The sequence below is a fragment of the Peromyscus eremicus genome, chromosome 18 (genome assembly GCF_949786415.1).
Source record: "Peromyscus eremicus chromosome 18, PerEre_H2_v1, whole genome shotgun sequence".
NCBI classification, from domain to species: Eukaryota; Metazoa; Chordata; class Mammalia; order Rodentia; family Cricetidae; genus Peromyscus; species Peromyscus eremicus.
In genome coordinates this window covers 43,654,727-43,680,257 of record NC_081434.1, presented here as the reverse complement: position 1 = coordinate 43,680,257, position 25,531 = coordinate 43,654,727, and the positions used below count along the sequence as shown (strand labels likewise).

The 25,531-nt window shown below is 47.5% G+C and overlaps 1 protein-coding gene across 2 annotated transcripts in view; it reads right to left on the bottom strand.

Annotated features, from left to right (window-relative positions):
- Positions 1–25,531, bottom strand: part of Syn3 (synapsin III) — a 410,018-nt gene that overhangs the window by 19,361 nt on the left and 365,126 nt on the right. For both annotated transcript variants that reach the window (XM_059245152.1, XM_059245151.1), the window contains one exon: positions 4,607–4,749. In XM_059245152.1, coding sequence (XP_059101135.1) covers positions 4,607–4,749 — 143 coding nt within the window. The remainder of the gene's footprint in view (positions 1–4,606; positions 4,750–25,531) is intronic.

Below are 25,531 nucleotides of genomic sequence, written 5' to 3'. Positions count from 1 at the left end.
ATCTGGCTACGGATTAGTCCAAGAGTGGAAGCTGCACCCTCCTTCGGCTGTTCACTTCCTGCCTTCACTACCTTTGAGCCAGAAGACTGACATGGTAAATTAGCAATGGATATGGACTCCAGGGAAGCCAAAGGATTCCCAGAGTCACTGGATGTGGCCCCGGAGCATATCCACTGAGATGCTCCCTGGCAGATGAACAGCTTTTGGCATGGTGAGTTGGTGGTGGGAGAAGGGAAGGACTGATGGACACTGGTTCTAGCACTGTCTAGTAATAGACCATGGACGGCATCTCCGAGTCTTTAACTTCTTCCTTGGCAAAATGGGGATAATTGTAGACCTTAGTGGGGTCCTGTGTGAATGAGAGGAAATATTCCCATCAACCCCTCAGTACAAATGGGCTGCACTGTTATTTTCAGAAGAAGAAGGCATTCCAAGGGCTGAAGCAGCAGGAACTCAAGCCAGATTGCTCTCGTTCCAAGAGGACGATAACTGGGAGGACTGATACTGGAGGACAGCTTTGGGCATCTGAGATGTGTGTCCAAGAGCTTCACAAGCATCAGCTTGTGTCAGCCCCACAGAACTGAAGGAGATGGCACCAGTGTTATCCTTTTCTCTGAATGGCAGATGCCCCCAAACTGTACTCCAGAAACCCTTGACTCTCTATACAGAGCTCATGGAGCCCAACACACATGTATGGAAGGGCCTGTGCCCTTGACTTGAATGAGATGCTACCAGATGGATATAGGATGGAATGGATATTGTGGTCAAAGCATCTGTCTATACTATAATCATTTTTATTTATCTAGGTTGATGTAAGAGAGGACCATTAATGGTGTGATTTATAAACAACAACTCATTCTGATGGTTCTGGAGACTTGGAAGTCCAAGCTCAAGTTGCCTAAAGATTCATGTTTAGTGAGGACCCATTTCTTAGTCTATGCCTTCTTACTGTGTCTTCATGCAGTGGATGAAACAAGGGATCCCTTTGAGTTCTTTTTTTTTTTTAACTCCTTTAACTGTTAACTTGATACAGCCTAGAATCAAATCATCTGAGAAAGGCATTTCAGTTGAGAGACTGACCAAATCAGATTGGCCTGTGAGCGTGTCTGCGGGGATTGTCTTATTGTTAATTGATGTAGGAGGGCCCAGCCCACTGTGGGTGGCACCATTCCCTAGAGAGGTGGTCCTTGGCTGTATTAGAAAGCTAACTAAGCATGGGTCTATAGGTCAGCCAGAAAATAGCATTTTTCCATGGTCTCTGCTTCAAATTCCTACTTGAGTTCCTGCCCTGACTTCCCTCAGTGATGGAACGGAAGTCAAAATAAATTCTTTTCCCCTTAAGTTGCTTTTGTTCAGAGTGTTTTAACACAGTAACAGGATGGAACTAGAACAAGCACTGATTGCTTTCTGGAAGGTTCTACCCTCTTCCTAAGATTATCACTTGAGAGGTGGTGGACTTTCACTATGAATTTGGGGTGGGGGTATATAAGTCCAAATGTACAACCTTGGAGGTGGAGGGAACATTTCTGGCCTGAGAAACTTGGGACAAGAGTGAAGACCGAATGTAATAATGTAATGATACTTTCTATAAGCATGTGCTGTGGTTGGTAGAGTTGCTTCCCACTGTGTCAGGCACAGGCTGAACTGTTCTCATGGATGGGGGTCAAGTGACAGCTCAATGAGTGGTGGATGGTGGAAGCCAGCTTTCTCTTGACTGGTGTAGGAGGTACAGACCAGCCGTCAGGGAAGGCAAAATTGAACCACATGGTATTGGATGAAGGTCCAGACAGCAGTGTGACTCCATTTAGAGTAATACACTTGCAGATGGACATACAGAGACATCATTATGGATGCATGTGTACGAGTGGGCAAATATGCACATATATGCTCTGGCTGTGCATGTTAAGAGAATCTAAAACCAGCGACACCTCAGTGGCAGCAAGCAGAAAGGCCTAAGTGCAGAACGGAATGTGGGCCAGAGGAGGCCGAATGGTTATGGGCACGGAGGACATTCTCAGCTCAAGTGTCGTATGAGCCCCGGACCTTGGATGTGGACCAACCCAGGGTCCAGGAATCTCTGTAACCAATGACAAATTGGAGCTGTCAGGCCAGAAGAGCTCAGCCTGAAGAATGCAGCAGTGAGGTAATCCTCGGGAAAGAAACCGGGCCAAGGTGACAGCAATGTCAAATGCAAATTCTAACCATGAGGGAGGAAGGAAATGATACCATGGTGCCGCAAGAATGCACCGGACCACCTCACTGGGATGAGCCCAGATGATTCAGGGTGGCGGGGTGAGGGGGAGACCTGATCCCTGAGACACTGTGAGAGGACATCTGAAAGCAGAAACAGCTCTGGCCTGCCCTGGGGGAAGAAGGGAGTGGTTGACTGACAGGATGGACTTGAAAACGGCTTTATCTCTTTTCTGGGACTATGTCCTTATCAGTCAAATGCCTGCATCTCTTCCAGTGTCCCAGACAATTGTACAGTTGCAACCAACTGCGTGGGTCTCAAAGCCTAAAATCACCCTAACCCTTTATTGTGTGTGTGTGTGTGTGTGTGTGAGTGTGTGAGTGTGTGTGTGTGTGTGTGTGTGTGTGTGTGTGTGTGTGTGTGTACGTACACCTGTTAAGGCTGGAGGAAAAGCTGGGTATGATCCTCAGAATGTCATCTACCTCCTTTGCCACAAGGTCTGTCATTGGCCTGGAAGTCACCAATTAGAATAGACTGACCAGTCAGGGAGCCCCAGAGAGCCTCTTGTCTGCTTACCTAGTGCTTGGATTACAAGAGTATATGACTCTACCTGTTAGTTCCGTTTTTGTTTTGTTTTTTGATACAGGGCCTCACTAACTCTGGACATCTTGGAAGTCACTATGTAGACCAGGCTGGCCTTCAACTCACAGAGATCCACCTCCCTCCCAAGTACTGGAGTTAATGGTGTTCACCATCATGCCCAACCTCATACCTGGTACTTTCATGTGAGATCTGGGGATGGAACTCAGGTTTTTGTGCTTGCAAATCAAATGCTTTACTCATTGAACCTCCCCTAGATCTATCTAAAATCACACACACACACACACACACACACACACACACACACACACACACACATACACACACATACGTATGTGAGTGAGTGAGAAACCAGAGGTCAGTCTTGGGTGTTGTTCATCAGGAACCACTGGCCTCTCACTGTGACCTGGGGCTTGCTAATTATGTTAGGCTGGCTGGGCACTGAGCCCCAGGAATTTTCCCTGGGGCTGGGATTATAAACATGCACCATCACATCTTTCTAGATGGATGCTGGGAATCGAACTCAGGGCCTTATGCTTGCACCTTACCAACTGAGCTATCTCCCTGGTCTCTACCTGGCCCTTTACACAAAGATGTGTTTTCCTGATGGTCTAGGCAATCCAGGTGGTAAAAGTCATGGCAGACAATACATTCACAACTAGGCACAGATTTGATTGGCTTGACATCTTCACAGAAGCAGGTGACAGCTTGGCTTGCCCACAGGAGTCTCAGGCAAAAGCTATGAAGCACAGAAGCACATGGACAGACAGACTGTCCAACTGTCCGTGGCTAATCACAGCAGCTTCTTGATAGGGAGCTGTGCCCACAGTCAGGGTTGCATGAATGCTACAAGAAAGCCACACTTGGCTCTTGGGTCTCACCATTTGAAGTGGAACCAGCAACAACATTCCAAAGTGAGGGTCACAGAGACCCAGACGCAGGTAAGAGCTCTTCAAGGGAGAGCTTGTCCACCTACTCCAAAGTCCCACTGAAACTGGTGGCCTCGGTCCCAGGTGAGCCCATCCTTTGCTGACTCACCTTGAAGCAGAGGCAGGGGACTGCCCTTTTTACCTGGCATTCATAGCTCTTCCTTTAGAGGCAGCACCTCCACTTCTACCAGGCCATGATCTTGCTCAAATCGCCTGTCCTCCTGCTTGGACTTCCGTAGTGATTTTCTGCCTCTCTCTAACCAAAATGCTAGCGACAGAGCACACTCTGAGATAAGTGCTGCACGAGATCCCAGTGGATTCTTCACCCGCTGGCACCACGAACGTCAGCTATTACTTCTGGCTACGTACACTGGGGCTGCCCCGAATCCCATTGCTTCTGAAATCAGTAATTTAGTGGGATTTTGGGTTGTTTTTTAAATTTCTGATTACCCATGATTTTCTAACGAATTTTCTTAAAAATAAAACATGTAATATCCAGAAGTAGTTTCTGTTGCTTGCAACCAGAGAATTTGATGTGACTACTTAGTGAGTCTTGTTGGTTCCGGAGAACAACAGATTGCTGTTCCACACACACTGGGCCAGCTTTCTCCTTCATACCAAAGAAAATTCCAACCCCTCAGCAAGGTACTCAAATGACTCCCTGATTTGCACAAATCTCTTCACACATAGACACACACGCACACACACACATGCACACACACACACACACACACACACACACACACACACACACACACACACCTTTGTAGAGAAGTCTATCCTGGGCTAAGCTGCAACAGAACCAGAGGTGAGGACAAACAAAGCATCACGGTAGAAGGAAGCAGGCTCCTCCCACCTTCCTCCCAGCCCCTGCCCACTGACTCACATGTATGCCTTGTAGTTGGATCCAATCTTCTGGATGCGAATGTCATACTTGGAGTCGATAAAGGCTTCGGTGGTGGCATAGGTTTTGGCCATGGCCACCACACTGGTGATGTCCTGGTAGTCATGCTGGTTTTCTACTTTGATCTGTGGGGTAAGGAGGACATGTGAGTGTGGCCATCCACCCAGTCTCCACTGCACACCTGCCCAGACCAGAACAGGGTACTCCACCAAAGAGAAGGTCACCTGTCTTGCAGGGATACAGACACGGGAGGTGAACAGTCCTACCACCTACCTTCCCAAGGAACAGAAGAGGAAGGGACTGGTTCCAGCTGGGGAGGCCCTTTAGAGAACAGGTGAGCTCCTAAGGGGTTCAGAATGATAAATACTTTTGTTTGGAGACAGGGTCTCTCTTATAGTCCTAGAGCTTCCTACGTTGATCAGGTTGGCCTCCAATTCTAGAGATCCTCCAGTCTCTACCTCCTGAGTGCTGGGTTAGAGGTGTGCACCACCATGCCCAGCCTGTGAATATACATTCTGGATGTGTGACTGGCTGGTGATGTGGGGGTGGGAACAGCATAAGGAACCTCAGAGCCTCTTGGAAGACTGGTTGGTCACCTGGCTGTTGGGGGTAGGTAAGTGGGGACAATGGCTGGATGGCGTTGTGGGGGACAGCCCATGAAGGGTCCCGCTAGCTCTGATCAGATGCTCAGGGTTCAGCCAGAAGGTCCAGAAGCCACAGGAAGAGACTGGCATTTAAACAAGCAAGTGCTTTAATTTGTGTTTTCAGAACAATTGCTCAGTTATGTAAGGAGTTGAATGGGAGAGTGTGATGGGCAGCTGAGAAACCAATTTGAAAAAAAGTGGTGTGTGTGTGTGTGTGTGTGTGTGTGTGTGTGTGTGTGTGTATGCACACGTGAGCTTGAGCACGTATTGTTGTGTTTGCTTGTATTTAGTGGATGCCACATGTATGGTGTGTTTTTGTACATTCATTGGTATTTGCTGTGTATATATTGTGTTTATACCTGATGTGCATATAGTAGTGTGTATGAGTGCGTGTTTGGATGTATGTATGTAATCAGCAGGCTGGCTTTGTAGTCTAGAAGCTTGGGGGAGAAACTTGTCCTGTTTACTAGGTTGAGGCCAGGACCACAGGGTAGTGTCTTGAGGTAAGGAAGAAGTCTCAAGAGAGCTGCCAAGACCAAGGGCAGGGTACAAGATCAAGGCTCTGTGGCAGTAACCTCAAGACACTGCAGAAGCTGAATCTCAGTGTGTGTGGACAACAGTGTGGAGTGCCCCTTCCAGCTGGCCACAGGGTGCTGCTTGTCTGGAGTGGCCCTCTCCCCTGCTTCTCTCACATTGACAGTGGCACACTCTAATGCTGGACCAGAGGCAGGTAGAACCCCAAAAGTGCTGAGTGCACCGGCAGCCTGGGTGGGTCCGTGACAAGAACAGGGCTGAACCTCAGGGGTACCTTCTCCTTTCCCATGTCCCCTGCCCTTTGTATCTCAGCTCTGAAAACACCATCCCTTCTATGGTGTAGGCCATTCACATTTGTACCAAGTGTATCAAATGCACCCTCAGGGACAAGGCATCCAAGCTACACATATGGTCTCTACAGAGGTGGAAACCGAGTTGTCTTTATCCAAAGTCAGCACATCTGAGCACAGTGCCTACACTAAAGCCCTGACCCAAAGGCCCAGCTCAGTTGCTAACCAGCTCAGGTCTCTGTGGGGGCAGACTTTCTTCTCACCATGAGGGTTGTAAGTAAGCAAGCCTTGGCAAGTCTTCTTTCCTCTTCGCCCTTGAAGAGCACAACCTCCCAGTAATGAAGCTCAGGCCCATGTTGCAGAGAAAACAAGGTCGACCAGGAAGATGTCCCTATGTTCTACACATTTTCCAGCTTACTGGACTTCTCTCTCCTTCCAGCTGTAGCAGAGGCCGATGTGTGTCTTATTCCTTTGTCTTAGGTCTCCCGAGGCTCTGACTACTGACTGTCCCCATTCCTTTTAGAAACAGGACCCTTTAGTTGAAGCTGAGTACCCGATCTCCAAGATACAGATGCTTTTTGTCTAGTGTCCTTTCCAAGTGGATGTGATGAACTCTAAGTTCTAGCCAATGAAAATCAAGCAGATGTGGTGTGAGTCCTCTTGGTGGTCCCTGAAGGTGAAGAGACCTTCCTTTCCCCTTTCCTTCTTCCTTACGGCTGTGATGTGGACGTGGTAACTTGAGCAGAAGCAGTTGTCTTGGGCATGTGATAGAAGTCATACACTGAGGATGGCTGAGGGGTAACATGGAGGGAACCCGGGTCCCCAGTGTTGTAACCCCCTCCTCAGTATTTTGTACCTTTAGATTTTTGCAGGAGGGAGCGATGAACTTCAGCTTGGTTAAGTTGCTGTTGCTTTTGGTCTCTGTTAAAGAAGTGCAATTTTTTGTCATTTAGTTTCAGTCTCATTTTTTGTACATTATCATCACGGGGTGAGTCAAACAAGGATCTGCCACGTGCTATTTGGCACCACCCTCTGCTTCTGCTGGCTGACTGTGTCTTTATGGTCTTCTCTCAAGCCACTGTCTCCAGGTCTCAGTCTCTTCCAGCACACCGAAGTTGACTTGGCCTCTGTATTAGTTACTTCACGCATTGCTATGTAACGCTCCCCAACAAAAGCAACTTGAAGAAGGAAGGAAGGGTTTATTTAGACTCATAGTCTGAGGGAAGAGTCCATCGCGGAAGGAAGCCATTGTGGCAGGAGCCGGAGGTGGCCAAATCACATTCCGTTCACAGTCAGGAAGTAGAGTTCTCAATGCCCTTATTCACCTTGGTTTCTCCTTTTTATTCAGCCTGGCAGTTGGGATAGGTCTTTGCACCTCAGTTAACCTAATCTAGATAATCCCTCACAGACATGCTCAGAGGTTTATCTTCAAGGTGATTCTAGATCCTGCCAAGTTGACAATCCACATAAACCACCCCACCCTCCTCAATGGCTAATCCTGTAGAGTTCCTTGGGTTGCATCCTGTTGTGGCTCTGGGTAACATACGAAATCGGAAAACTTTTGAAATTTGGTTTACACACCACTGTTCTTTACTTTTTGGTACCTTCCTTTCAGTTGGTACTGCCTTGTCTTGGTGTCTCCAGTGCCCTTTGGATGGCAGCTAGGGTTTCATCCTTAGTCAGCGCATGGGTTCAGGTGCAGGGATCCAAAGTCGTCAGAATGAAAGACTCCAGGAGAGTGCTTACAGGGACCTCACAGCACAGCCATGCTTCAGTCACTAGTGGCTTCTGCTCTGTGGTTCCTAGACCACACAGTACACATGAAAGGCTGCCTTAGAGATGTCTAATGGCCACACACCCTTTCTCCATCTGCATTCCCTTCTGACCTAGGGGCACATGGCCATCAGAATAAATACCACAGTTGCCCTTTCCCCTAACACCTCAGTGGGGCCATGGAACAACATCTTGGTGCTCGGGTGTGATCAAAGAAGGGGTGTGGAGTGTAGGAAGGGGCGGGGCTTTCCCCTTGTTCTTGTCCTTTTCCTGTGGCTGGAATGTGCCCCACCAATGGCTTCATGGATGACAAGTGGATGCGTCACATGATGGAAGGAAACTGGCCCCCGGAAACCAGGGAGGCTCCACGCCAGCCTGTGCTGCCTTTCACCCAGTTCCATTAGAGGAAACAGAAACTTCTAGTCTGTTTTGACAATCAGACTTTATCTCAGTTACAATCTAAGCCTTAGAAGGCATCTGGGGTTTTTTCTTTTTTTCACAGTGTGGACAAAAGGGAACCAAAAGAGAAAGTATAGATAATAATGGTTTAATCAGTGAACCAGTGCATCAGCCCACCTTCCTGTCTGAATAGTTGGGGGAGGGGAGTGCCACTCATCCTGCCCCCTCCAGAGCTGGCATAGCTCTTCCATGGGCTCTTTCAAAAGAGCCGAATGTCCCTAGCGACAGTATGCTTTTTTTTTTCTTTTCTTTTTTTACAGAGGGTTCCCCAGATTGTACAATGCTGGGGCTCCTCAAAATCCTGACTCTCCCCTGGGTCCACTCTGTCGGTCTCCCTTTAGATGCTGAGCTTCTCGGGGATGGACAATGGATTTTGTTCTAAGTCATAACATCCATGCCTGGCACAGGATAGGGGTTAAAAGGTGTTTTCTGGAATGAATGCAAGAGGCTGGATGGAGACTAGAACTTGTAGTTGAGAGAGTGTCATGGAAGACATAAGTGAGTCAGAGAATGGCAAAGAAAGTGTGCTTTGGGGGTGTGCATTCTTTCCAAGTTCCATGTGAGTGGCAGGTGTGTGTGCCCCCGGTTGGGGTCACGAACCATCCTCACTCATTCTTTCACATTATTCACTGAATCAGGGTCTCTCAACCAAAGCCAGAGCTCACCCACACAGCTGGTCTTCCTAGCCAGTTTTCTCGTGGCTCTCCTGTATCTGCCTTTAAGGGAGAGTTCCTTGGTGGAATTATGGGCAGGCTGCCATGCTAACCCACCACTTATGGGTGGGAGTTCTGGGGATCTGAACTCTAGTCCTCATACCTGCTTGGTGAGGGCTGAACCACAGAACCATCTGCCCAGCTCCTGGACAAGTGTGTCTTTTCATAGAGTGAAGTTTTTCAGAAGTCTAGGCTGGATCTACCCCGTTAGAGGATTATAGCTTCTGTCAGATGTTCCTGGGGACATAATGGGGAGGACTCTGGGATGGTCCTTAGGCCAGGGATGCAGGGTGTTGAGAGCCATGAGAAGCACAGCTGTGGGATGCAGAGCTGGGCCCTGGATAGGAAACCTGGTACTCTGCCTGATTTGCTGGCTGGAAAAGCCTCCAAGAGTTCACAAAGAGGAGAGGAAAACAGGAAGACCCAAATGAGCTGTGATTCAAGGGGACCCATGTGTTACCCAGAGTGTGGGGTCAGAGAACTCCAACTGCGCAGACATAGCCTCAGCACCCCATCTTGTCTGCACCTCTGATTTTTTTCTCCCTTTCTCACGCCCTCCTTCCTCACCCCATCTTTCCTCTCTCTGTTAACAGTTCTCTCCCTCTCTTTTATCATGTTCCATTTTCCTGCCTAATTTGTTCCTTGCTTTCTCCAGTTCCCCCTTTCACCCTGTTCCCCCTCTCATCCTCAGCTTGCCTGTCCCTTCTCTCATGTCTACCTTCTCTCCTCCTGCTCTCTGTCTCTATGACCACTTCTCATTCTGCCATACTCACGCTCAGGGGGTCACATGCCTCTCCCTTAGTGCCTTTAGAAGTTCTTTTCTTCCCTCATGTGTGTGTGTGTGTGTGTGTGTGTGTGTGTGTGTGTGTATGTATGTATGTATATATATATCACATATACATATGCATATGCACACATGTGTGCAAGTGAGTGTGTGTGTACACACTGTCCTGAGGAGAAACTAGGAGAGAAAGTAGCCGAAGAGAACAAGAGGAGCTGCAGAAGGGCCAGGATTCCAGTCAGATTCTTCTGGTGAGAATTCTCCTGTGAAGACCTGGAATTCCAGTCTGGGACAGGAGGATGATCTACATCCTCAAAGGACTGTTCATCATGTGCTCAGATATCTCCAACAAGGGACGGGGCTTGTGATGGTCCTGGAAGCTCCTTCTTCTTCAGGGAGCCTCTACCTAAATGGTCCCAGTGGGTGGTCTTGCCCTCTGCTTGTGTCTGCTCTTCATCTTTGTGAGGATGATGAAGGAGAGGATTGTGGTGCTGAGGCTTACAGGCTAGAGAAAAAGTTAACCCATCCAAAAAACTTAGAAAAGAAACCACAGTGATTCCTAAGGTTACTTGAAATAATTCTGTGTCAAAGGCACCATTGTGATACATTGTTGAGTCATTTCATTTGTCTATTTTTAAAGATGCTTCCTCCATTTGACTCACTTTGCTTTTTTTTAAAACTTAATCCAATTCCTTTATTTTAATATGGCTTTCATTACATCTCTTTAGTTTAGTTTCACTTTGCTTTTAAATTATGCGGTCACGCGAGTGAGTAAGTAAGTCTAATCTCCCCCCGATTCTCAGGAATTCCTATTTGGCCATTTGTTTAGTGTGCTGCTATGGTTTGAATGTGACATGTCCCCCGACAAGCTCATGGGTTTGAACCCTTGGTCTGCAGCTTGTTTAGGGAGGTTGTGAGCCTTCTAGACATGTGACTTAGCTAGCTGACATGAGGCTGCGGCGGTCCAAGAACACAGTAGATGTTATTTAAATATGTATATGTATTTGTTGTAGGGGTGGAACTAGAGAGTTTATAGCCAGTCCCCATCTGACCTGAGATCCCTACTCCATAGTCCATTACTGAGAAGCTACATTGACAAGAAAAAACTAACAAACACATACGCATTTAAAAATAATATCTACTGTGTTCTTGGACCTCTGCAATGAGCCTCAGCTTTACACGATCCTACACACCACAGAGCTGAAATGGGATTTGGATGAGTATGGGGGAGGTAGGTTTGCAACTGGAGGAAACAAAGTGTTGGGTGATGGTTCTATGCCAGCAAAAACCCTCAACAACCATCCAACTAAAGAAAACCAACTTCTACTGAGCACCCAGAATGTGGTAGACATTAAGCGAGGGAAGGCCTTGGACAATTATTATAATTTAATTGAAAATCAAAATCACCTTGCAAAGTAGTTATTATCTCATGTAAGAGTTAAGGAAAGCAGAGTTCCGAGAAGTATCTCAGGTAACAGCTGGAAGTCGGTCTGAGAAAGGTCCACCAAGGTCAAGATTGATGTAGAGCTGAGAGGGACCATTAACAGAATGGGTTGTAAAGATGGAGGAGAACACAAGAGCAAAACACTGGCTGGGAAAAGGCAAAACTGTCCTCTGAGACTGGAATATCCAGTCACCCAAGTCCAAGGAGAGATGTGGACTTTCAGGATTTCATGTATAACAATGACCTGGAAGTATTATCTAAGGCAGCTCCATGTGGATCTTAGCAAGGCAAATACTGAGTTAAGCTGCATTAGCAGAAGCAAGACAGTTAAGAGATAGCAAGTGCCATGGGTAAGACTAGCCAGGCCCCTGTCCCTCTTGTACTCCCATACTCCAGCCTAGTATCTGATGCCCCACATCTGTAAGCACTGTTATCCCCTCTTAGCTAGGGGTATTATGTTCCTGGTTTTGCCCAGGTGTAGACTTACTAAACATATAGAAATTTTTTTGTCATTATTCTTTAAACAAAAATAACAATTTACGAAGTATATAGATGGTCTTAGATATGATAAGTAGGAGTGATTAAAAGTGTTCAGGAGTGTATAAATGTGTGTGCTATGTGTCAACATGAAATTTGTTATTAATGTCTTAGTCTTTTTTTCTTACTGATAAAATACCCTGGCAGAGGCAACTTAAGGGAGAAAGGGTTTATTCTCACAGTTTGAGGTACACAGTTCTGGAAAAGCAGCTGCTCACATCACATCCATAGTCAAAACCAGACAGCCATGCTTGCTTGCTTTCTCTTTCCAGTTCAGGATTCCCTGCAGAGGGAATAACCCCACCCACCAGTAAGATAGGACTTCCCACACTAACTTAATCGGAATAGCGCACCCAGCCATGCCCAATGTCCACCTCCCCACAATCCTAGAATCCGTCAAGTTGACAACATTAACATCGTAATGAAGAATGTGAGGATCTGTGAATTTGGTGTTTGTGGTGACACAGAACCAGTGCCTCATGGGTTCTCGGAGATACACCCTTAGTTATGTTCATTTAGTCATTGAACAATTAATTAACTCCCTATTGTGCTCTGTGAACTGTTACAGATGATTGCCATAGATTGGATCTGAAATTTCACCAAAGGCCCCTGTGTTAAAGGCTTGTTCCTCAGCCCAGGGTGCTATTGGGAGGTGGTGGGACCTTTATGATGTGACCCAGTGACACACCCAGTGTAGTGTGTCCTTGAAAGGATATCAGGATCCCAGCTCCTTCTTTTCCCTGTTTGCTTCCCAATCACCACTGGGTGAGTAACTTTCTCTAGCACTCTCCTACCACAATGTACAGCTTCACCACAAATCCAAACAGTCAAGGACTGAAACATCCACGATTGTGACCCCAAATGAACCTTTGCTCTTTCTAAGTTGATTATCTTAGGAGTTTTTTGATGTGACAGAAACTTGACACACAGCATTTAAGCCAACAAACTGTTAATGGTGTGATAGAAAGGGGGGGTAATGCTGTGGAGTAAGATAAAGCAGGGTGAGGTGGGTGAGGGATGCTGGGTGGGAAGAGAAACCACCCAGATGATGGGTGAAGCCAAGCTTGAACAGAACAGAGGCCTGAGTGAAGTGTGTGTGTGTGTGTGTGTGTGTGTGTGTGTGTGTGTGTGTGTGTGTGTGTGTGTGTGTGTGTTGAGCCACAGATGTATTCCTGACAGAGGGAGGGACCTAGAGCCACGTCTAGAGTATGCTGAGTGATTCTGGGCTCCATGTAGTTTGAGACATTTGAAGACACTAAAAGGATCTAGAGGCAGCTTATATTTGGAGGATGTTAAAGAAGAAAATGCCACATGCCTTTCTGCCTCATCAATAATTGGCACATGGACATGGCTCATAAAAATTTGTTTAACTTGAACAACAGCAACTTAATGCAACAGTAACTATGTATCCTTGGTGGAAAGTATATAACAAATTCTTTAAAATGAGTAAGAAATCTATGTATGTATAGAGATTGATGGTCAATGACCACATTGTGGGAATAATAATGGAAATGCTGTTTGAAAAGCTCCATGATAGCAATTATGTCAGCCTTATTAGGAGCCAAGATCCTCTCTTCCCCTCCCTCCCTCCTCCCTCCTTCCCCCCCCTCCTTCCTCTCTCCTGCTCCCTGTTTGCCAAGTGCTACACCACCCAGTTACATCCCTAGTCCTAAGTGAAAAGGAAACACAATTTGAAAATCAAAGAAAAGAAGTGAAATCTCTCTTATCTAAAATTTGAATTGAAAATGTCAGTGTGGATTTATGTTCTAATTTTTCCTGTGCCCTCCAAAGGACCCAGAAGAAGTGGCCAGCAAAATAGTGACAGACATGCTTAGTACTTTGATTATGGTCCTTAGAAAATGCTGTTATCCTGAAGGGAGCCATGGCTGACTCCAGTGTTTAGGTAGAAAATGTGTGGTGACCTGGGAGCATCTAGCTCATCACGGCAAGAGGAGAGACGCAGTCACGTCAAGACCATTCAAGTGCCAGAAAGAATAACAAATTCAACAGATTCAAAGACATCGGATTGCTAATAATCCATGACTTAAAAATAAGTGATCGTCACCTTTGGACTTAACTAAGACACAGCATTATTCTGGGCTGGTACAAGGATGAAGAAGTGTTGTTTTCTGATAATACATGGAGGGGTGAGGACCGAGGAGGGCGTCCTTTGGCAATGGTGCACCCAGGCAACAGAGGTAGATGCCCAGACTGTTCAGCAAGAATTGCTGGGAACTTCCTAAGGTGGAGGTCATAAAGACAAAACCTGAACTCACATGTCAGCTTAACATGAAAAGAGAACCCCTGAGACAGAGCTGCATCTCAGGTATGATGCGGGATAATGTCCTTACTCTCTCAAGGAGTGTACTCTCCTCACCTCAGGACTGGACTTGCCGGGCTGTGCCTCAGGTATGATGCGGGATAATGTCCTTACTCTCTTAAGGAGTGTTACTCTCCTCACCTCAGGACCAGACTTGCCGGGCTGTGCCTCAGGTATGATGCGGGATAATGTCCTTACTCTCTCAAGGAGTGTACTCTCCTCACCTCAGGACCAGACTTGCAGGGCATCTCGGGTTCTACCTTCCTAGCTCCCAGGAAAGACAGCATCATGAGTTGCCAGCTAAACTCGGAATGTAGGAAATTCTATAGAAAAATTATTTGTTCTCCCCTCAATAACTAAATGACATAGGAAAAAACCCCAGCAAGAGCGAAGGAAGAAGGGGCTGTTACAGTCACACTAGCTGTGAGAATTCAGGCTTTGTTTGGCTACAGCCAGAACAGGGGCTTTACTAACATGGCGGTGCATGCCTGTAAACCCAGCACGTGGAAGGCTGAGGCAGAATTAAGGCCAACCTGGGCTGCACAGTGAGTACCAGGTCAGTCATGGTTACATAGCAAGACTCTTATTTAAAAACAACAACAAATAACAAAACCAACCAAAGAAAATAAGATCCAAATAAAAAGGGGAGCTATTGAACACTGACTATATGTTAGATTGTGGATTATTAAGTTTTAGGTGTAATAGTGGCATTCGGCTCTGCTACAGCAAAAAGAAGCCTTTACGTGTTAAAAATACATCCCGAGCTATTCCTGGATAAAATGACATGCTCTCTGGGATTTGCTTTGAAACAGCCCGGCGAGCCATAGAGACAGACAGAGGAGGGGTGGCTGCCAGGCCCGAGGGGAAGGGGGGTTGGCAGTGACTTCTAACGGGTAGGGAACACGGAGATAGGACTCCAGGGTGCTCATGCCTCCCACTTTGGCAAATACCAAGAAAGAAGACACCCACTGGATCACACACTTCAGAAGGAGAAACTGTACGAGAAGCAGAGCTCGGGTTTTAAAAACGAAGCAGTATCTAGCATTTGAGAGGAAATGAGGGTGTGACGCGAAGCAAAGCTGACCACGAAGCAATTCTGGTGGCAGCCCAGGACTGACCGTGTTCTCCTCCTCTGTGTGTACCTGAGAATTTCTACACTAAAGATTAAAAACAAGTAGGACAGAAAGAAAAAGACGAACAGGGTGAGGATATGAAATCACGGTCAGACGGAGGTCCAAAGTGCAAATGGCAACGTCTGGCAGTGGGTATGGGCCCTTCTGTGTGCGGTAAACAACCGCAGAGAGCATGACCCAGCTCCTCTAAGAGGAACTGCAGCCATTCCTGCAACACATGCAAAATGGCATCCTCCCACGCTTCCCCCAGGGGCTGCTGTGCCCGAAACCAGCCCATCTCCAGTGACTGAGGTCTTTCTCTCCACCCTCCTGTCTTCTTCTGTTCCAGTCGCCATATCAGAACCTTGCACACTGAGGTTCAGAAACAGCAGACGGTCGTTCTCCCAGCTCTGGGGCCCAGGAAGTCTGACATGGTGGTGCTGGCGCGGCTGGTGCTGGTTCTGGCTGCAGGTCCTTGCCGTCTTGCTGGGTCCTCACATGAAGAGGGTGGGAACAGACTCTCAGTGTCTCCTCTTAGAGGAACACTAAACTCAGCAGGAAGGCCCCACCCTCCGTACCCCAAGTAAGCCTCTCAAAGGCCTCATCTTGCAAATACCATTGTGTGGGGGCTAGAGCTTCAGTGGGAGTCTGTCTCTGTCTGTCTGTCTGCCTCTCTGTCTGTCTGTCTGTCTCTGTGTTCATGTATTTGGAGGTGAACATCCAGAGGCCAGAAGACAGCCTCAGGTGTCTTTCCTCAACCTTGTTATTTGAGACAAGAGTCTCTCAGTGGCCTGGAACTCACCAAGTGAGTTGAGCTGGCTGGCCAGAGTTCCAGGGATCTGCCTGTCTCCAGGTCTTTCCAGTGCTGAGGTCACAAACAGGCACTACCACACTTGACTTACTTATTATTATTTTTTAAAGTGGGTCCTGGGGATTGAACTCAGATCCTCGTGCTCACAAAGCAAGCCCTTTGCTGACAGTGTTATCTTGCAGCTCAACATGAGCCTTCCTGTTACACAATTGGTTCCAAAGCATCTCATATCCTCATGTCTTTTCCACAAAGCATCATTCAAGGCAAGCAGCTTTCAAGTGATCAAGGGAATGCAACTTTGGAACCACTTTTGATCCACCTTTCATAAAGTGCACTTTTGTAGTTGAAAAAATATTACACATATATGGTCTAACAAGGGCTACAATATAAAAGAATACCTGGAAAAAGATAAAGGTCTCCATCCTATAAGCGCTAAGCTGGTAAGACTTCTTTGCACTTCACTGGAAATAGTCTTTGAATATGCTCACTCAAGGAGATGTAAAGTGGGTCAGTCCCTCCAGTCTCAGTGGGAGCTGAGCAGAGGAGACAAAGGTGTCACCTCCCAATGTGTGCTGGGACAGAGAGGGCTGTGAGCCAAACAGGTACATGGGCATCATGGCTCTGGAAGTGGGAGAGGAGACACTATGCAGAGAACGAGGTACGCTGCTCGTCCACTGCCATGGCTGCTGAGAACTCCGGCAGAACTGATGTGCTCTGTGCTGGGAGATGGGGCTTAGTGAACTGGTGTGGATCCCTCCCAGGCCATCTGCAGGGGAGCATCGGAGCTACTGGAAGTGGCTGGCATGCACCGTGTATCTAGGCTCAGAAGGCAAAACTCACTTTGATCGTGTCCTCCAAAGGCTCACAGGTGGGCAGGCTGGTCCTCAATGTGCTATTAGGAAGTCATATTAGATCTTCAAGAGGTGCGGCCTAGGAAGGGTCACTGGGGGAGATACCTTGAGAGGGTTAACGTGGTTCTCATGTGACTGTGGACCAAAGGTCAGCATCTGGAGATGGGACACTGCAGTGGTGTTCCTTCACGTTCTGTAGGCAGGGGTGAATGCCCTTCTTTTGTGACTCTGGCTGGTTCTGGAAAGAAGGTGACTATAAAGAACAGCGGGGCCTGTCTGGGCTCTCCAGCCATGGATTCCTGCCACCAGGAGTCATCTGTCAGTGTGTGGTTTTGAAACCTTAGACTTTCTTTTTAAACAATTTACCTAGCTTCAGACATCATGTACTGCAGTTGGAAATGGATATGAATGAACACACCGCCTTTTTCTTCCACTAACATACAAGTGTGCAAGACTCCATGGTCTTGCTAGAGAGGCAGTAAGGTAGAAAGTTGGAGAATACAGACTCAAATGTCAGCCCCAGCACTTACTTACTTGAACGACCTTGGGAAAGTTAATCAGCCTCTCTGGGCCTTGCTTTCTTTGTATTTAAAGATAAGTAGCTTGTTGTTGACTGGTATTGAACATTGTAGTGGAACATCAAGCAAGACTCTACACGTAAATGGTCCAAAGACTCGATGGCTCATCACAAGTATTCAACAGAACCGGATATGCCATTATTCTTATTCCATCCTAAACCTTACCATGCAGCGTTGGGCCCGGCACATTGAACATTTGCGGAAGCACCAGTGAAGGGGTTACTAAAGCAAACTGTGGGGTAAGGGGGTGCACAAGTGCCGAGACCCACAAACCTTCACATCTGGTGGACACGGAGGGACTTGTGCTGGAAGAAGAGAGAATCCATCTTCCCTTTGAGAGGAACGCAGAAACGAGGTCCAGACCCTCCCCAGAAGCATTGTGTATTGTTTCAGACTCTTCAACAATCTTTACAGCAAGTGCTGACCAGCTGCTCACTCCAGCCCAGGACATCAGCCCCATCATGTCCTCACTCCAGCCCAGGACATCAGCCCCAGCATGTCCTCACTCCAGCCCAGGACATCCCCAGCATGTCCTCACTCCAGCCCAGGACATCCCCAGCATGTCCTCACTCCAGTCCAGGACATCCCCAGCATGTCCTCACTCCAGCCCAGGACATCATCCCCAGCATGTCCTCACTCCAGCCCAGGACATCATCCCCAGCATGTCCTCACTCCAGTCCAGGACGTCATCCCCAGCATGTCCTCACTCCAGTCCAGGACATCATCCCCAGCATGTCCTCACTCCAGTCCAGGACATCATCCCCAGCATGTTCTCACTCCAGCCCAGGACATCATCCCCAGCATGTCCTCACTCCAGCCCAGGACATCATCCCCAGCATGTCCTCACTCCAGCCCAGGACGTCCCCATCATGTCTCCCTGGAAGATCAGGCTTAGAGCAGTACACTTTTTCTTTTCTTTTTTTTTTTTTAAATAAAGATAAACACATGAGGTAGTTTACTGACCCAGGTTATTGACCAATCAGGCTAAAAGCTGAAGGGCGTCTACTAATAACAACACCCAGTTCTGGTCAGTCGCTCTGTGGTCTTTCTTTTTGGCAAGAGGAGATGGCAGGCCATTTGGCTACTCAGGCTACTCCTTGTTTGAGATAATAGAAGCATAATCCTAGCACACAAATGGAGACTTGTTTTTCTGTTTCTGTACCAGGAAGGCAGGCTGGCATCCAACTCATTTTAAAGCCATATCAGCTTACTAAGAAACTAGCTAGATGGGGTAAAGGGAGTCAGGCTTCTCTTACCTCTTAGGAAGGTTTTAACTACACTTACAAGACAGGAGTAGGAATAAGTTCTAGGGGCTGGGGAGACGGTTTGCTGTGCAAGCCCGAGGACCTGAGTTCAATCCTCAGCACCTATGCAAAGACCAGGTATAGTGGCACACAATTATAATCCCAGAGCTGGGCATGCGGGTCCTCCAGGCTTGCTGGCCAGCCTCATTGCCTAATCAGCAAGCCCCAATTCCCAGTGAGAGACTCTGTCCCTATAAACAGGGTGGACGGTTCCTGAGACATGGCTCCAGAGGTTGATCTCTGCTCTCACATGCATGTGCACCTGCACATACATGAATATCACAGGCTCCCCCTCCTCCCCACCAAGAGGAACAGGTTCTGGGTAACATAACTGTCAGGCCATACTCATACTTAGCTCAGAGTCAGTCCTTGGCCTTAGAAGACCCAAACGCTTAGAAGCTGAGAAGACCCCAAAGACCTAAAGCCAGAAGAGATATATAGACATTACAAAAGCCCTACGTCAGTGGTTCCCAAGCTTTCTGGGTGTGTCTTAATCCATTTAGGCATTTTAAAAAAGCATTCTTAGGCCAAAAGATACCAGTTTCATTTATGAAGGGATTAGAGCTAACTAGCTTAACAATTATTTGTGTCTTGACAATGTGGTGGCTATTCCAAGAAATCCCAATGAATGTAATGCTTTGCTACTAGAGATCTTAGAATTACTAACAAGGTTTGTGAGCTTGTTGGATACTGAACAAATTCCCAAACCACTGGACACCATTGCTCCCATTTCCTGTCCCTCACTGATTTCACATGGCACTGTTATTTAAAACCCAATCTCCACAAATTCACACCAATCCAAGATATATGCGTTGGAAGGAATATGGGATCTAATCTTGATGCTCTGAGCTACATGGCTAGTCATTTGCTCTGTGTCCATTTGATGCTGAGAACTGCTGTGTTTTTCTTGAAAGTGCAGAATGTATTGCGTGGCCCCCAGGAGTGTGGGTGCTCCAGGCTGCCTTGATGCAGTATGGGAAGTATGACTTCATGTGATTGCTTTCCAAGTTCTTCCCTAGCAGCAAGTAGCGGAAGTCTCAGGAAGAGTGTCCCTGGAGGAAGAGCCCACTGGTGGAACTAGCCAATGGGCCAGATGACACTTCCAACTAGAACACACTTAAGGGAATTGAAAGAATGACCATTCCCCTTATATTTTGAGAGTCTTGTTATGTAGCCCAGGCTGGCCTCAAACTCTTGAATCTCATACCTAGCCTCCGGAGGGCTGTGATTACAGGGATGTGTCACTGTACCACCTCAATGTTACTCATTAGAATATAGTGATGTGACTCTTTAGAACATAGTGGTGTGACTCTTTAGAACATAGTGATGTGACTTTTCAGAACATAGTAGTGTGACTCCTTAGAACATAGTGATATGACTCTTTAGAACATAATGATGTGACTCTTTAGAACATAATGATGTGATTCTTTAGAACATAGTGGTGTGACTCTTTAGAACATAGTGGTGTGACTCTTTAGAACATAGTGGTGTGACTCTTTAGAACATAGTGATGTGACTCTTTGGAATGTCTTTTCAAGATGAAGACCCCAGGGCCATAGTATTGGTGTTTTTTTGTGTGTGTGTAAAAAAAAGTGGTTAGTGAGAGTAACCAACTATTTAGACTAATCTTTCAGCATATCAGAAACACACCACACACACACACACACACACACACACACACACACACACACACACACACGCCTAAGTACTGCATCAGAAATATTTGAGAGAGTTGGGCATGGTGTTAGAACACTCGGGAGGCAGAGGCAGGAAGACCAGGAACACAAGATCATGCTGGTCCCTGTATTGAGTTCAAGGTCAGTCTGGGCTACAAGAAACCCTGTTTCTGATAAAAGGGAGTTGAGGCATAGTCCCTGTGCCTGAGAAATTCACAGTCCATGCAGGGGTAGGGACATAGGGGGACAGATAACTCAGTAGATGGTTACCAGTACCATTGAGGCACAAAAGCAGTATACTGTGGCATGTAGCATATAGACCCTGAACCTTTCAGAAGGTTTCCTAGGTACCATGATAGATTGTACCTGGGTTCTCCCTGTAGTGATTACAGGGACTAAATTGCTCCAGAATGAGTCTCCTGCAGGCCACTTCCCCTGGTCTCTAAGTGGCAAAGGGGTCATAGAATTCTGCCTGCACTATATAGTCCCTTTCTACAGTGCTGAAGAGAAGCCGGGCGTGAGTCTGCACTGGCCCCTCCCTACAACTTCTTAGAACCCTGCATGGGGACCAAGGACACTAGCTACACAGGTCTTCTCAGTCACTTGGTCTGGATGTAATCGCTTCTACTGTGTTGACTGCTAATCCCTTGTTCTGTAGAAGAGATGGCTGGGGTAACGCAGTAACAGAATAGGTACTTGGCATGTGTGAGGTTCCCAATGCTAGCTCTACCAATGCTGGGGGAATAAGGGCAAACTGACAAGGGGTTTACAGGTATCAATCTTTCTGCAGTCATTATTTGAAAAGATTTTACTTTTTTTTTTTTTTTTATTTTATTGCGTGCTGACTATGTGCCAGGGATTGTACTGCCAAGAAGAGTCTCACCCAATTTACGTGTATCATCTCAATCTTCAGAAACAGTCTTGGGGGCTTCCGGCCATTATGTACCCAGACAAGCCCAGTCTCTGTAAACAACTATAAAACTGAGAACAGTCTCTGAGGCAACTGTTTGTAGGCGGTGGAAACAGGCCATGCAAGGCTGCAGCGCCTGAGAGGAGGGGGCCTCTGGACAGCAGCCCCGCATTGTCCAGCCTCTTCCAGTCTGCTCCTTCCTACTCTGCCCTTCTGCAGGACTCCTGCGCAGTGTCCGCCTGCCATTCTTTAAACAGCCAAGCTGTTCTCTGCCTGGGAAGTCCTTCCCTCTTGTTTAGGGCATTTTCATTCTGCATTCTTTGCTTGAATGCCATGACCTTAAATACTTTTTCTGATAGTGGCACTGTATTTCTCTCTCATTTAACAATCTATTTCTCCCTTCCTAGTACTGAGTAGGCTTTCTAAAGATTTGTTTACTTACTTATTTATATATTGTCTGCTTTTCCTACTAGGCCATGGTTTGCATATCCACGACACAGCACAGTATGCCCAATAAATAGCTACTGCTGAAGTGAAGGAAGGTAGGAAGGACGAAATTGATACCCCTTCTCTCTGGGGCAGGGAGAGTTAGGAGGAACATGAGAGGAGAAATTCTCCGGCTTTACAAACGTTACTGATGTTAGGGACTTTGTCGGGCAGATCTGAGAAGGCTTCACAAAGGATTTGGGACTTGAAGACAGACAGCATATGTTCTCGTGGTGTGAGTGTGAACGCCTCCCACAAGCTCATGTGTTTGTTTGAATACTTACCCCTCAGCTGGTGGCACTGTTTTGGCGAGTCTCGGCAGCTTGAGGAGGTGGAGCCTAGATGGGGGATGTGGAAGGCCTGATTTCTCCACTGAGCTCTCTCTGTTTCTCGATCCACTGAGATGTAACTCCCTGTGCTGTGAGTGCCCGCTGCTAGGACTGAACCTCAGCTGCCAAGCCTTTCCCACTGGGTGGTTTGAAGGAGCCATGCAGGCTCATGTATTTGAATGTTTGGTCACCAGGGAGAAGGGTTTAGAAGGGTTAGGAGGCGTGGCCTTGCTGGAGCGGGTGTGGCCTTATTGCAGGAGGTGTGTCCCTGGTGGTGGGCTTTGAGGATTCTAAAGGATATAAGCTCTCAGCCCCATGCTTAGATTCCCACCACCATGCTCCCCACCGTGATGATCATGGACTAACCTGAAACTGTCAGCAAGCTCCTGATGAAATGCCTCCTTTGACAAGAGCTGCCTTGGTCATGGTGTCTCTTCACAGCCACAGAATAGTAACTAAGATATCCACCAGGACGGGGGCAGTGGGGGGGGGGTGGTGGCGGCGGCGGTAATTAACGGTGAGCTAAGACAAACCCATCCTCCCACCATGAAGGGGGACAGTCAAACTGAGCTAAAAGAAACCCTCTTCCCGTAGGCCACTTCTGTCAGACATTTTGTCACAGTGAGGGAAAAAGTATGTTAGGCCAATTTCCACTCAGCAAATCCCGACGGAGCTCTGAAAGGGTCTGCTGTCCTTCACACTTCACAGATGAGGCCCGGACAAGCAAAGGACTCATTTGAGGTCATCCAGCTTGAAACCATGACCTGTCCCCCAGGACCTGTCCTCCACACTGCTCCGCCTTGAACCAGGTGATCAAGGCACCTTTTCTCCTTCCCATCCCTCCCCCATTTACTCATCTGGCTCTTTTGCATGCTGCACTCGTAGACAGGTTTAATGCTGGCATGGTGTAACATCTGAGAGCTCATGGGGCAGGTGCCCAGTCTCTTCCTGGAAGGACCTAGGAGGTCAGACTCTGCCAGCCAAACTCCACTGCCAAAGCATCCTCCAGCTGGAACCATGGCCCTGGTGACTCAACTCAAGGGCCCCTTCGCCAAGGCAGCCTGTGCCAGAGGACCCCAGCATGGCTGAGGCTCACTGCTGACTCATAGGGCAGGCTGCCACCACTCAAATCACCCACTCCACCTCTGGCTGGAGAAGAAGGTTGGGGAAACTGGGGTGGGACCCTGGGGTGGGACCCTGGGCTGGGGCATGTGACTCAGCCTCTGTATAAATAATAATACATGACAATGGTCATAATAACATCAATGATGGATGATGACAGCTGTACTTAATGAGTGCTTTTCATAGGCCAGGCATTAGTCTACCAGCCCTATAGTAATTCATTTAGTCTTCATAAGAATCCTATGAGGTTATTCCAATTTTGTACATTAAAAACTGTGTCCCAGCAAGGATATGTTACCAGCTGTGGGATTCAGAGCTGGCACACAGAAGCACTGACATTTCAACCAAAGTCTGTCTGACTCTAAGGCCTAGTTATTCACTGAACAAATATTTATGGAGCCCCAATTACAAGCCAGGTATTATTGTGGGAACTGGGGGTGCAGTAGTGGGGCTGGATGGGAAGATCATCCACAAATAAATACATGGTAGTTAGGTGGAGATGAGCATGGAGGGGCAAATAAATTGGGCTGATGTGAGTCAGAATGGGGCTATTTCATATGGAGCAATTTCATTGTTGGAGCCCTCTCTAATAAGGAGACATTGAGTCTCTCCTGGGAACTGAATACATTGATACTGAGAGATATTAATGACCAATAATTCCTGTTATTTTGTTGTTGGTGGTGTGTGTGCTTCCCTTCTTTTGGTTTTGCTGGTGGGAGATTATTTCCTATGTTTTCATAACTTCTGTAACCAGGCAAAGCTTCCAGTGGTGGGACGGAAACATCAACCCAGCCACAAAACCTTCGTTCGACCTACAATCTGTCCTGCCTGCAAGATGTGCTGGGGAAATGGTGGCACAGAACCTGTGGGAGTGGCCAACCAATGACTGGTCCACCTAGTGGCCCATGCCACAAGAGGGAGCCCAGGCCTGACACTGCCTGGAGGGCCAGGAACCAGAGACCGAGGACAGAACCAAACACAAATGGCAAAACAAAACAAAACAAACAGCAAAAACCCCAACAACTCAATGAAACGATTCCTAATGATATTCTGCTATACTCATAGACGTCAGCCTAGCCCAATCATCATCAGAGAGGCTTCATCCAGTAACTGATGGGAGCAGATGCGGACACCACAGGCAAACATTAGGCAGAGCTCAGGGAACCCTGCGGACGAGAGGAGGGAAGGCTTGTAGGAGCCAGAGGTGTTGAGGACACCACAAGAACCACAACTAAGCAGGGCTCACAGAAACTGAACTGCCAGTGAGGGAGCCTGTATGGGTCTGAGCTAGGTCCTCTGCATATATGTTATGGGTGTATAGTTTGGTGTTCTTGTGGGACTCCTAACGGTGGGAGTGGGGATTGTCTCTGACTCTTTTGCCTGCTCTTGGGAGCTTTTCCTCCTGCTCGGTTGCCTTGCCCAGTCTTGATAGGAGGGTTTGTGCCTGGTCTTATTGTAACTTGCTATGCCATGTTCAGTGGATATCCTGGAGGCCTGCTCTTTTCTGAAGGGAAACAGAGGCGGAGTGGATCTTGGGAGAGGAAAGAGAGGAAGAGGACTGGGAGGAGTGGGGGGGGGGGAACTGAAGCCAGGATGTACAAGCATATGAGAGAAGAATAAATACAAAAACAAGGAGACATTGAGAAGGCACCAAGAGAAAGTGGGAGGGTGAGTGCCATGGCTCTCTGGTGGATCTCAGCCTGAAGCTGGAGGTGTTGGGAGGTGTTGGGTAGGCTTGCCAGGCAGCATGGACACTGGTGTGGAGGCAGGGAAGGGGATCCAGGGAGGAATGGCAGGAGGGCATCAGATAGATAGGTGGGGGCAGGTCATAGTGGGCCTCAGAGCCCTCACATGGATTTAAGGTTTTCCTTGAAATGACAGGGCCAACCATAGCCATGGAGGTTTGGGGTCAGGGAACGGACAAGATCTTCATTATGGAGAAAAGGATGACTCTGGTGTGAGAAGGCTAAGTCAATTGCTGAAGAGTAGGGAGATGGGCTAGAAAGCCAGCTTAATAACACAGTGAGGGAGGACAGGGGTTTGAGCAAGGAAGGCAGGTTCTGGGACTACTGTGAAGGGGATCCAGAAGGTACTGCTGATGGGCAGAAGATGAGGCATGATAAAAAGCAGGTGGAGGCAACAGGAAGGACAGATCTCCTCTCCCTCCTTTGGCCCTGCTCCAGTAAGACAGTCTGTAGGAAGCACAGGTTTGGGGGAGTGCTCAGGTTTTTAC